The sequence below is a fragment of the Macrobrachium nipponense genome, chromosome 35, assembly GCF_015104395.2.
Source record: "Macrobrachium nipponense isolate FS-2020 chromosome 35, ASM1510439v2, whole genome shotgun sequence".
NCBI lineage: Eukaryota > Metazoa > Arthropoda > Malacostraca > Decapoda > Palaemonidae > Macrobrachium > Macrobrachium nipponense.
Window position 1 is genome coordinate 60,188,995 of NC_061096.1, and position 11,523 is coordinate 60,200,517.

Consider the following 11,523-nt stretch of genomic DNA (forward strand, 5'->3'; position numbering starts at 1 on the left):
GCAGTTGGAAACAAACTGTAGACATGTAAAGTGATCAAGTTAACCTCATGGTGCTCATCAGCAACAAAATATAGAATATGTAAACTTAAAATTTACTCAAGTGTTAACTATAAGATATTGAAAATGTTATATGATATAACACAATTTAAGAAAAAACCATTAGGTCTCTAATAAATACAAATATAATAAATATAAGGAGAGACATCCAATCATTTTGAAATTCAAGCACTTGGATGGACAGTACATGAAAATTGGTCATAAGACATGCAGAGAAATTAGAAAAGTTAGTTAAATTTATGACATGCTTTTAATATAAACAGACATGTGCCCCTCTGCTTCATCAGTCACAAAAAGCTCCCCTTTGATTGGTAGTGTTTGGAAAAGGACTGCTTGACTGGATTGGCAATATCTTTGGTGGTATCTGGCAAAAATCCTCTCTTAAGGAGGCCTCTCATACTAACCTCTAAGCTTTAAGGCTGTGAGGGAAAGTTTTCAGTGTTATCTGCAGAAGTGAGAGTGGCAGACAATTTTGTCTGCTATAGAAGCTGGCTAGTCTTATCACTAATTTTAGAAACAAAGTTTCTTGTGGTAAGTGGGGATGTTAGTGTCATAAGGACACGCTTAATATCGTAATTATATTAACAAAGTTTCTTATGGTAAGTGGGGATATCAGTGTCATATGGACATGCTTGATATTGTAAATTTTTATAGGACCAGTCTTATTAAATGGAACAGGGGGAAGGATTAGACCTCCAGATTGTCCCATGCAACCATAAGGGCATTGCTTTTCCATACTGTTTATTCATGTAATGTGGAAGACAAGATCTATAGGAGGGGTGCTCCACAGTTCCCATACCATTTTCATGGTATATAAGTACATAGTTATTTTTGAGTATTGCTGTCTGGGAAGGTAAAAATAAATTTGGGTTTACTGTTTTTAAAGGATCATGATTTTCATGTTTAATATAATACTTCTTTCATAAGTTTAATATTATATATTGTTTTTTTCATATTGTTTCTAGAAAAGAGAGTACTTTGAAGGTATTTTCTCTCGACAGGAGACCACGTTACACTTTGGTTCAAAATCAAGTAATAAAGAAAGGTATTATCGAAAAATAGAATTGCCACCTGAGATATCACGTTCACTTTCTTCATCAAGAATGTCAGGGTCATGTGAAGAAGATAAAAAAGAAGACCAGTTTATACATATGATGGTTGCATCACCCAGTGGTAGTGCAAGCAGCTCTCATAACTCAGGTATGTATAGTACTGTAATGTTAATTCTTTGCTTTAAGCCTTTGTTAATATGGTAACAGAGTTGTAGGATAGTAAGTTCACTTCAACTAGATAATTGTAAGTAAAGAAATGTTAATATTAATGTAGTATCTGCGGTAGTAGTGGCAGAGAAAATTTGCGCACAGATAGAATCATATGAATTAGAGGTATAAGAATTTTAACATTTAAAAGGTTTGTGGAACTTCAGAGTGCAACAAAAGTACAGTACAGCATATTATCTTTCGACTTGTTTCAAAATAGCATGACAAAGATTTAAATTGTAGGGAAGATAATAAAGTTTTTAATGTAGTATAAAAAAAGTATATATTTGTCACTAATGTTATTTATCTTTGCAGGATCAACATCTGGGGTAAGAGTTGGTGGAGGAGGTTCCACAGGAAATGCAGTAGGGCAAGTTTGTGCAGTTTCTACAGCATGTCAACAAGTACAGCAGCCTCAGCAACAACCAGGTTTGGAAACATTTTTAGATTTTTCTTTTTCTTATTAGTAGAAGTGCACTTTGGTTCTAGTGTATCCTTGCATCATGTTTTGCTGATGAACACTCACTCATTATACTTTTGCAGCAGTTTCCAAACACTTTCTAACAACAGGCTGTAAAAGTACATACTACATACACTAGTATCTGGCAACTTTCTTGTAAGCACCTGAAGCCACCTGACACAATGATTGTTAATGTTTAAGGAATTTCCCACCTTTAAATAATAAGAATAGTACCGATATTCTTTCTTGAGATTACTAATCTAACTAGTAATCTCTACCTACTTGCTCTTCCTCAAGCAAGCTGATCTTATTTCTGAAGCCCATTTTCTCTGGGCTAAGACACATACAAACACCTGTGGTAACTTGAGTATATTTTTATTTTATACCTAGTATCTCGTAAGACTTGATCTGTGTAACATTTATTCATTCAGTCCATAATTGCTTCGTGTATAGTACGTATTATGAATCTGAGAACTGTCCTAATTTACAGGTAATAATTTTGGCAGTGTAGAGCAACAGTATTTAAGTAGTGGGACTGGTCCAACAGCTAGCACTGTATCAGTCAGTGGCTCCTCACCAGTGCCTACTCAGGTACTTCAAGTGGCTACTGTGCCCTTCTCTCCAGTCATTCCCATCAACCCTGTTGTTACTAACCTCTCCGTCCAACTCCCAGCAGCATCTGCCACTGAGGTAATATTTTTATCTTACTAATCTTAGGATTTTATTAGCTATTCAATTCTATAATCAAAATATTTGTTTTAGCACAAGCATTTCACATCAGTTTGAATCTTGAGAGTTAGACTGTTTAAAGGCACCAGATATAATTTAAATTAAGATACCTTCTTGCTTAGAGTAAATCAGTATAGGTACTTTTATTGCTCACAGATTTCTTAAGAATTAGAACATGAATATGAACAAGGTAAGAAGACATCTTCATGCACATATAAAGATTTTATTATTACTATTCTATTTTGAAGTTTGAGGCATTCAGTTTTGTAAAGACTTTTACTTCTATTTATAGAGGTTTCCATAGCATGTTGAAAAGTTATCTGCATGTAGTTAGGAATTTTGTATCAGTAATATTTTGGACACTGGTTAAGTCTATTAGGTTTAATTGCCCTAATTTGTGCATTACTAAAATTACAGTATATGTTTAAGGTTATTCAAGAGTAGTTGAGTACACATTACTTCATAACAAACTTGACAAATACAGAATGAATTACCATCCTTAAATATCTTCTGTGTCATATATCTTAAGATCATCATTAGAACCAGGCAGAATGGATGGACCTGTTTACTAGATGTATTTTCAGACAATGTCCATATCTTGTAATTCCCAGCTTATAAATTTATGTAGACATTTGCAAATTGACATTAGAGAGTGAGATAATTGTTTCAGCTTTAGTAAAAAGTAAGTTGGTCTCTCAAGGAAGCCATACCATAAGAATACGTGATGCAGCCAGTGGACAAGAGATTCTTGTTGGGAAACTACTTCAAATGAATCATTTGATTAACACTTGACACCATTTGTGCAGACAACTAAATTCATTGTTGTCAGACATGAAGTTCAGTCACCTCTCATTATTTATAAGGTCATGACTGATTTTTCTCCCAAAGTCTCATCATAATTATTAACATTTTGAATGTGTACTTTCTGACTTAATTCTTAACTGGTCTAGGTCTTCATTTATGACTTTTTTTCCCGTGATTTTCTTGGCCTTTCTACTACTCTTAACTAACAGTTCCTCTTCCTTTCTGATCACAGTTTATGAGATCTGTTTTCTAGCTATCTAAACTTCCTCATATGCATTATGTTTTTCTTTCAGCGCCTACAGCTTTGCTGCATCAAGAAGTGCAAACATTTTACATGCATCTTTAATTGTTGCATTACTTTACTACAAAATGAGATACTTTTCTTTATCATCAATGTAGCAATCTCAGCTTCATCCAGAATTTTGTTACTTATTCTCTTATGGCCCTTTTAGTTTTTCTTATTAAGTCATCAAAACTGATTTTGGTAAGAAAATGCCCATTTCACACTTGACCTTAGTTATCTCTTTAGGGTTTTGTTACAAATTATTTCCAGTGTGACCTACAAGAGTATTCCGATGACTTCAGTTTTTTCAGCTATACATTTATTAAATTATTTCTGTGCTTATCTATGTTAAGGATCATGTTTCCTGTTTAGAATCTTTGCTATATCATTTTCACCCTGGTTTAAGTTTTTTTTTAATGTATTCAGTGAATAAATTCTTTATCCACTGGGCTATTTCATGCATTCCTACTCCAGTTTTTCAGTCAGTTACCTGACTGAACTTGAGTTATAGTTAGTCTAGCTATAGCCTTCATGTTGGTCTGCCATAATTCTTGTTGAGTTGTTTAGGAACTGTATATTATTAAGGTTTGTTGCATTCCTAATAGATAAATTATAAATTTACCATCCTTTTTGTTAGTGCATGCCTACGATGAGATTTTATTATTTTTTCTTTACAGCAGTTATTAATGTAAATCTTGTTTTCTGAAGGTACTATATGATTTTGCTATTCTTGGGTTTCTACCAAATGCAGTTCCTTTAAATGTTTTTGTCGTCATAACTCCAAACTATTTCTTTTATCTAATAGCAAGTGTTCATTCCACAAAAGTATATTATTAAAAATGTTGAAATGTGTTGGATTCCTGTAGTACATGTAAGCATTGGAGGGAATGAGACTGCTGATAAAGCAGCCAAGGGGGCAATTAGTATTTTTACTACATCAAATTTGGGGCTCATTCTTAGGATAACTTAAAGTTACTGGTCTATTATTGATGGGTGGCTCAGCTTCCTCTTTGCTGGCATGTTTGTCAATTGACATTACTTAACCCATGGGTTCAAAACGTTTAAAAAGGTTGTTTCAGGTAAGAAAACTTAAGAAACTGAGTATGTAAAATTTTGTTAAGGCACTATTTATACCTTTCTGATGGCATCAAACTGTATGCACAAATTACCAGGGTTAATACTACATTTAGTAAACTTCAAATATTTTGTCCCATATACAGGACAGTACAATTTTTAGCTTTGCTTGTTTTTACAGGGTCTTCGGCAGTCACTTATACTTAGTCCAGATCAAAGACAACTTCAGGAGCAGCTAAGAAGAAAGCATGCTGAATTACAACAACAAATTATAAGACAGCAAGAAGAATTACGGCAAGTCAACGAGCAGCTTATAATGGTTCAGTATGGAATGAGCTTACAACAGATTTATAAGGTATGAGATTTTCTTAACTTTGAATTTAAGTGAATGGAGTATTAACGTTTCGGATTTATATAGGAGTACAGTTGTGCCTCAGGTTACAAAATTAATCCATTCCGAAACGGCCTTTGTAACCATGTAAATTGCCTAATTCATTCCAAGCCCTACAAAAACACCACAGTAAATTTTATTATAAAGCTAAATTGACCAATAAACAATGAAATACAACAATTTGGACCATTCAATACTTAACCTAACCGGTACTGTACATGTAAATAAAGTGTATTACTGTACAGGGTACAAGAAATACTGTGTGCACATGTACGTACGTATGTAGTAAAATGTGGAACCTTACTTTCGAGTGAGGTGATGTCCGAAAGTGGTGACAGAGGGGGAGGACAAACGGCAGGAAACGTGAACACTTAACTTTACGAAACATATTAAAAAATGGCAGAAAACATTAACACTAAACGTTACGAAACACATTAACAAATAGCAGAAAACATTAACACTTCTTGATTATCTCCATCTTCGTCTCCATAGAAAACATCCTTTTCTTTCCATGAACTTCAGCAACATTCTTGGGACCCATATCTAATAATGTAAGTCATTAAGTTCACACACTACACGATAAAGCTTACAACGAAAGCGAAATCACTAACACGAATTTACGTTAACAAACGAAATATATGTGAATGAACGAATTCCAGGTGTTTACGATAACGCTGCCGCAAAAATGTTTAAGGAACGCCTTTACAAAGAGGCATGATGGGACAGATGCTGAGCAATAGGAGAGCAAGATCTTACGGTGGTGACTAGCATCAGGAACCAAGGAGGTTCCTGATGCTAGTCAGGATGGTGGCGGGAGGATGGTGGCGGGAGGATGGTGGCGAGTCTACCGAGTTGGCGGCGCGCCAGTTTTAAAATTGTTCTCGGCAGCCCAGGCGAATCTCAGACTTTACCTTTTTGCAACCTGAATTATTTTCATACACAGAAGCAAAAAAATCTTCGTCTTTGCTTTCGTAACCTGAATTTTTTGTTGTAGGGACTTACGTATGTAGAGGTTCCACTGAATATAATATTCAGTAGCACATTATTTGGCAGACAGCTGATCTATTAAGCAGAGGTTATATCATGTTGCTTTTAAACCCTAATCACACATTTTATCACTGAGTTTTTCAAACAATAGCTACGGATGATATCAATAACATTTTCAAACCCTACTTCACATATGATTGCTTTCAAATCCTAACTACATAGCGACATTAAATTTTTCAAACACTGGCTTTACACTCCTGTATAACAGTAAGCCTTTCAAACCCTGGTTATGTATTTTATTTGTAAGCTTTTCCACCCTTGATACACACTAGTATACTGTATCACAACATTTGTACAATAGTCGATGGCCCAAGAAGAGCCATTGTTAAGCTCAGAGGTCTGGATAAACTAATCCTTTATAATAATAATATGCATCATCACTGCTTAGGCAGCATACTGTAGGCACTCCAGCAGTAAAGGATCTTTGTAGTGTCCTTAGCCCCTAGCTGCATTTTCATTTCACATTTCATGTTTATTCATGTATTTTTAGCTGTCCAACTTCCTGAACCTTGTCATCTGCCAATTTTCACCTAACAGTAAAAAATGAATTGTTCAAAACAGCTGTGTGAGTGTAGAAATGACTAGGTAGTCTGGTTATAGAACTGTACTTAAGAATTATACATTACATGGTTAAAGAGAATTAACTTGTGGAGAAGGTTAAAATGAATTGTTCAAAACAGCTCTGTGAGTGAAGAAATGACAAAGTAGTACTACTAATATAGTACTGTATTAAACTTTATGGATTACAAGAAATTTTTGTTTATAAAAATTCTTTACAAAATACATTCAAGCAATGCACATATTTAGATACTTACTCATTAAAATAATTCATATCAAACAAAGGTAATGAAAATAACCTTCACAATTTAAGATGTGTGATTCATTTAATTAATTAAGATAACCAACAAAAATAAATTTCAAGGTTTACCAGTGCATATGAACACAATTTATCTCTAGGCATCCAAGGAAGAGAGTAGCTTCCATTCTTATTTCAGCACTTGGAAAGAAAATTCTTTTTATATTCTCAAGGCTAGGCTATTCATTGAACAATGTATTACTGTTCTTCAAGTGTTGTCTTAGTGTCATTATTGTAGCTCTGAAAATGGAAGTGATATGCCATTCATAGCAAGAAGGTTAGCCAAGCCTTCATCCCTTTATGAATTAGTAATTAAAATACTTGCTTCTTATTCTACATTTAAGAATTTAGTGAATCACAAATTTTTTTTTTAAATTAAGTGTAAATGCTATTACATTAAAAATAAAATTAATAGTAAAATGTGAGAAACACTGTGCTGTGCTAGATAATCATTATATATGGTAAATATACCTGTAAATCTTATGTCACCTTTGGTATGTTGTATATTACAACCAATGTTTTTCCCTGGAGGACAGTATCAGCTAGCTTATAGTCAAAGAGGAGTTTACACAACAGATGCATGGGCTATATGGCAAGCGACTGGACTTAGGTTCTTGAAAAAATAATGGGACCAGCCATTGTTGACATGAGGCTCTGGGAAAAAAAAAAAAGGACCAGCCATTGTTAGTAGAGTATGGCTTCCAGAGATCCCTTTTAGAGAAATCAGTGTTCCTCTGTGGTAGATTTCTGGATTGATTTAGTTATGGGCATACCAGACTCACTTAGTTCAGCTTTTAAATTTTTGCAATCTTAGAATTTGATTTCACAGTGTAATGACTGTGCTACTGGTCATGGGAGCTACTGATTCCAAATGTGTCTTTTTGCTTTTATTGATTATATAAATTTAGCTATGTCAAAACTGACCTGCTCCTTTGTGATCTCAATATCAGAACATTTTTTCAGCTCAATATCAGAACATTTATTTCAGATTGATACTGGGAGTCATGTCATAATAGCATGAGCTCCCTGTCCAAAATTTGTGAGGAAATGAAGGCAATGTCTTGATGAAAATCCCCTCATGAAAATACTTTAAACAGAGGAACCAGTTAAGCCATTTATTTACCCAAAATCCTCCTGAAACATACTAAACTGTACATTGGTATTAAAGGTCCATTGATGGTAATAGCCAAAGACAAGAATGATCTCGGAGTAGACTGAACATAGAAGAACCTAAACAGTAGTGGAAATGCCTTCATCAGAGGTTTCCAAACCTGTTTATTATATCTACAATAACAAATCTGTTGTTAATATTTAGAAAATTGTTTTCATTGTTGAAAAGTATTTAATACTTATCACTTGCTATGGCTAACTTGACCCAGTTTGAAAAACTCTCTTCTTTTTTCAGGGTGGTGTGCAATATTCTACAGCTACAACAGGAAGTAACAGTAGTTTTCAAAATAGTGTGGCAGTTGGGTCAGGAGCTGGAGGAGTACTGGGTGTTCCTGCAGCTGGAAATATACCTGTTACTGCAACCATCCATTCAGGAGCTGGAGGGGCTGTAGCCCTTGGTACGGGTAGTTTGGCTGGGACCATGGCAACTACTTCATTTGTGCAACCTCTAACCATAACAACACCTTCCACACTTCAGTCCTCAACACTCACTGTTTCCACTCTTAGTCCTGCACAGGTATGGTTTTCGATATAAAACATTTCAAACAAATTATTGAATAGTTTTTAGAATAGGAGAGTATGGAAATATGAACAAAAATTTATTGGTTTTAGCTTTTAGGGGAAAAACATTTGGTTGAGTATCCAGGAGCAAAATTTATTGATATATAACACTTGCGAATACATAAACAGCTATTCTAACAGTTGGTGGTGTCCTAATCCTGACCTGCTTCAACTACCATGGATCTTTGTGTGTTGTAAGTGGTAGCCTCAGTAGCTAAATGCTTTTATAATAAGATTCTGTTCACTATTCAAGTCCTTTTCCAGGGCGTTTCTTTTCAGAGTACTTTGCAAAGAGATCATAAACTAGTGACCAATGGTCAAAAAAGACCAGTTTGTGATTTTAACAAAATTTAGGTCGCACTAACAGATGATTTCTGGCTGACATAGAAAGTGCCATCATTTGCAAAGCATTCTTGTTTTTTTTAGAGATCTCTGTAGCTATTAAAATCTTAGAACCACTCCCAGCCTCCTTTCGACTTTTGGATATACCTTCCTAATTTTCATTTTACTTCATATTGTTTTCTGGTGTGTCTTTGTTCACCTAACCACTATGATGTCATTCTAAAACCAGTGTCCTCACCTACCTTCTATTCATGTTTTTGTGCGCTATCTTGGCTTATGCAGGCCTGCCCCAAACCTTGCAATTTATGTAACCTACATTGTGCACATACATTTATAAAAAATAAAAATCAGTCAACAAACCAGAGGTAGACACTAGTTAGAATTCCTGAGACAGCTTTTAGTTCTTGCTAACCGGCATGACTGGGTCATAGGAACAGACTGCCAAATCTTAGTGCACTTTGTTGGCTAGGATGAACTTGCCATGACCAGAAGACTTGTGGCCTCATTTAGTTAAGATCCTTTTTAAACATCTAGATGCTAGCTTTTTCTCTGGCAAAATCTTTATTATTGATGAGACATCGTTCTTAAGAGGCCATCTAATATGCTGTATCCTGACTGGATGGCCTAAGAACAGTGAACACAGTGGGCCTGCATGTCTTCAGGTCAGTTTGATCAGTCACTGAGAGGCTTGACACTACAACAACTTGGATTGCTATGAAATCACTGGACTTCACCACACTGGCCAGAGTACTTCACTTTCTTGGTGATTGCAGGAAAGACCCTTCAGTATTCCTTATACTCATGGGAGGAGGCATCAGAAGTTTCCTGGCGCCCCAGCCATGCAATCATATCCTTTGACTCCTTCCAAACCTAACACTCCGTAGTCTCAGGTCTCGCCCTTTTGCGAGGGTAAAGACAAGATATCTAGTCAGAAATCCTTCTTTGGTGGCAGAAAAGGTTTCTGTGTACCCATAATTCTGACTTCTCAAGTGAAGGTTTGTCTTCAGAAATTCTGCTCACTTTGGTAGGAGATAAAAGCAGATCTGTGAGTAGTTATAGCCTTCGACAAGGGTTACAGACTTCTATTTCTGAAATCAAGAGTTGCATTGACTTCTGAGCCAATATGTTTCCATTCATATCAGGAATTCCTTCTGCGGGTGTATTGGACTCTTCCTATGCCAAGAAGAGAGTCCAAAGTTGAGGATGTGGAAGACAGTGACAGTCAAGTAGAAGACAATGAGGGAGGTGAAGAGGAATAATGATGGTAACTTTTTTTCCGCCTTTCACTTTCTTGTCAGACTCAGTCAATTTGCATACTGAAAAGGTGGTCAGGGCAAGGGTAGGAGAAATTGCATTGTTATATTGTTCAGCTATAGATGTCATCACAGCCACTGTGGGGACCACCTGTAGTAAAGCTAAAAGACAGACAATGGAACTGCAGAAGCAGTAGCAGATGTTTTGATAGATGGTTGGTTAGGGTTTCTTCCCACTAACAAACCTAGGAATGCAGCAAATGATGTACATACTACCTGGGATATATAAAGATGTTCACAAGAAGGTAGTCTAAGGAAGATATTTCCTTGGCTTCCTCATCCTCATGTGAGGGATGAATAGGTTTGCTTGTGGTGAGGTGACATACCCCTTCTAGATGGGGAGGAGCTAGGGGAAGGGGGTGAGAGGGATGGTAGATGGAGGTATATTTAGGTTTCAGAATGATTTGACGTTGTTTCCCGTGGAGTAGAAGAACCAGATGAAACCTCCTTATGCTCCCTTCTCTTACGATACTTCTCCAATTGGGGGAAGGCCAGAAGGAACACTGATCACAAGGAAGGGAACAAATACATTCCCTACCAAAATGGAGGACATGAAATGGCTTACTTGGCTGCCCAAGACTCTCACACCAGCGTATAACAGAAAAGCAGGGCCAAAAGGCAACAAACAACATGCAAAAATTAATTAACACACAAACAACTAAAATAATCACACACTGTACAGGTCAAGGTAGTTTTATCAAAAAGGAATAAGGAAATCGGTACTCGTTCAAAACATGGGGTAGAGCATGGTAACCCCCTCCCCCTTCCCCATCTCCAATTTAACTACCTCATTTGCCACGATTCAGTGGCTGCTTCTGCTGGGGCTGAAGGATGCTTAATATATGAATGGCAATGATTGTATCTGTGTAGGAACAATTATGGACTTGAAACTCCTTTTGCCCTTAAGTAGCTGCTGGCCAATTTGTGGCACAGCCCAATAAAAAAGCAGGGGGCAGGGGCTTGACTAATTATCATCCTCTTCATATTCATTTAGTTAAGTATCCTCCACTAACTCAGATGTGTAGATCTTCTGGATTACTTGTTCCTACATGTCACCTTTAGGGAAAGCATCACCTTTGATGCTTCTCCAGATGTGTAAACTGAAAAATAAATACAAATTTTGACCTTCTAACCTAACAAAGCCCTTCTCCATTCATGATCCCTTAATAATCTCAGT

At 36.1% G+C, this 11,523-nt stretch overlaps 1 protein-coding gene across 1 annotated transcript in view; it reads left to right on the plus strand.

Annotated features, from left to right (window-relative positions):
* LOC135208834 (circadian locomoter output cycles protein kaput-like) overlaps positions 1–11,523 on the plus strand; it is a 341,286-nt gene that overhangs the window by 325,305 nt on the left and 4,458 nt on the right. The window contains 5 exon segments of the mRNA XM_064241398.1: positions 1,059–1,257; positions 1,632–1,745; positions 2,267–2,466; positions 4,848–5,021; positions 8,366–8,647. Of these exon segments, the coding sequence (XP_064097468.1) occupies positions 1,059–1,257; positions 1,632–1,745; positions 2,267–2,466; positions 4,848–5,021; positions 8,366–8,647 (969 nt within the window).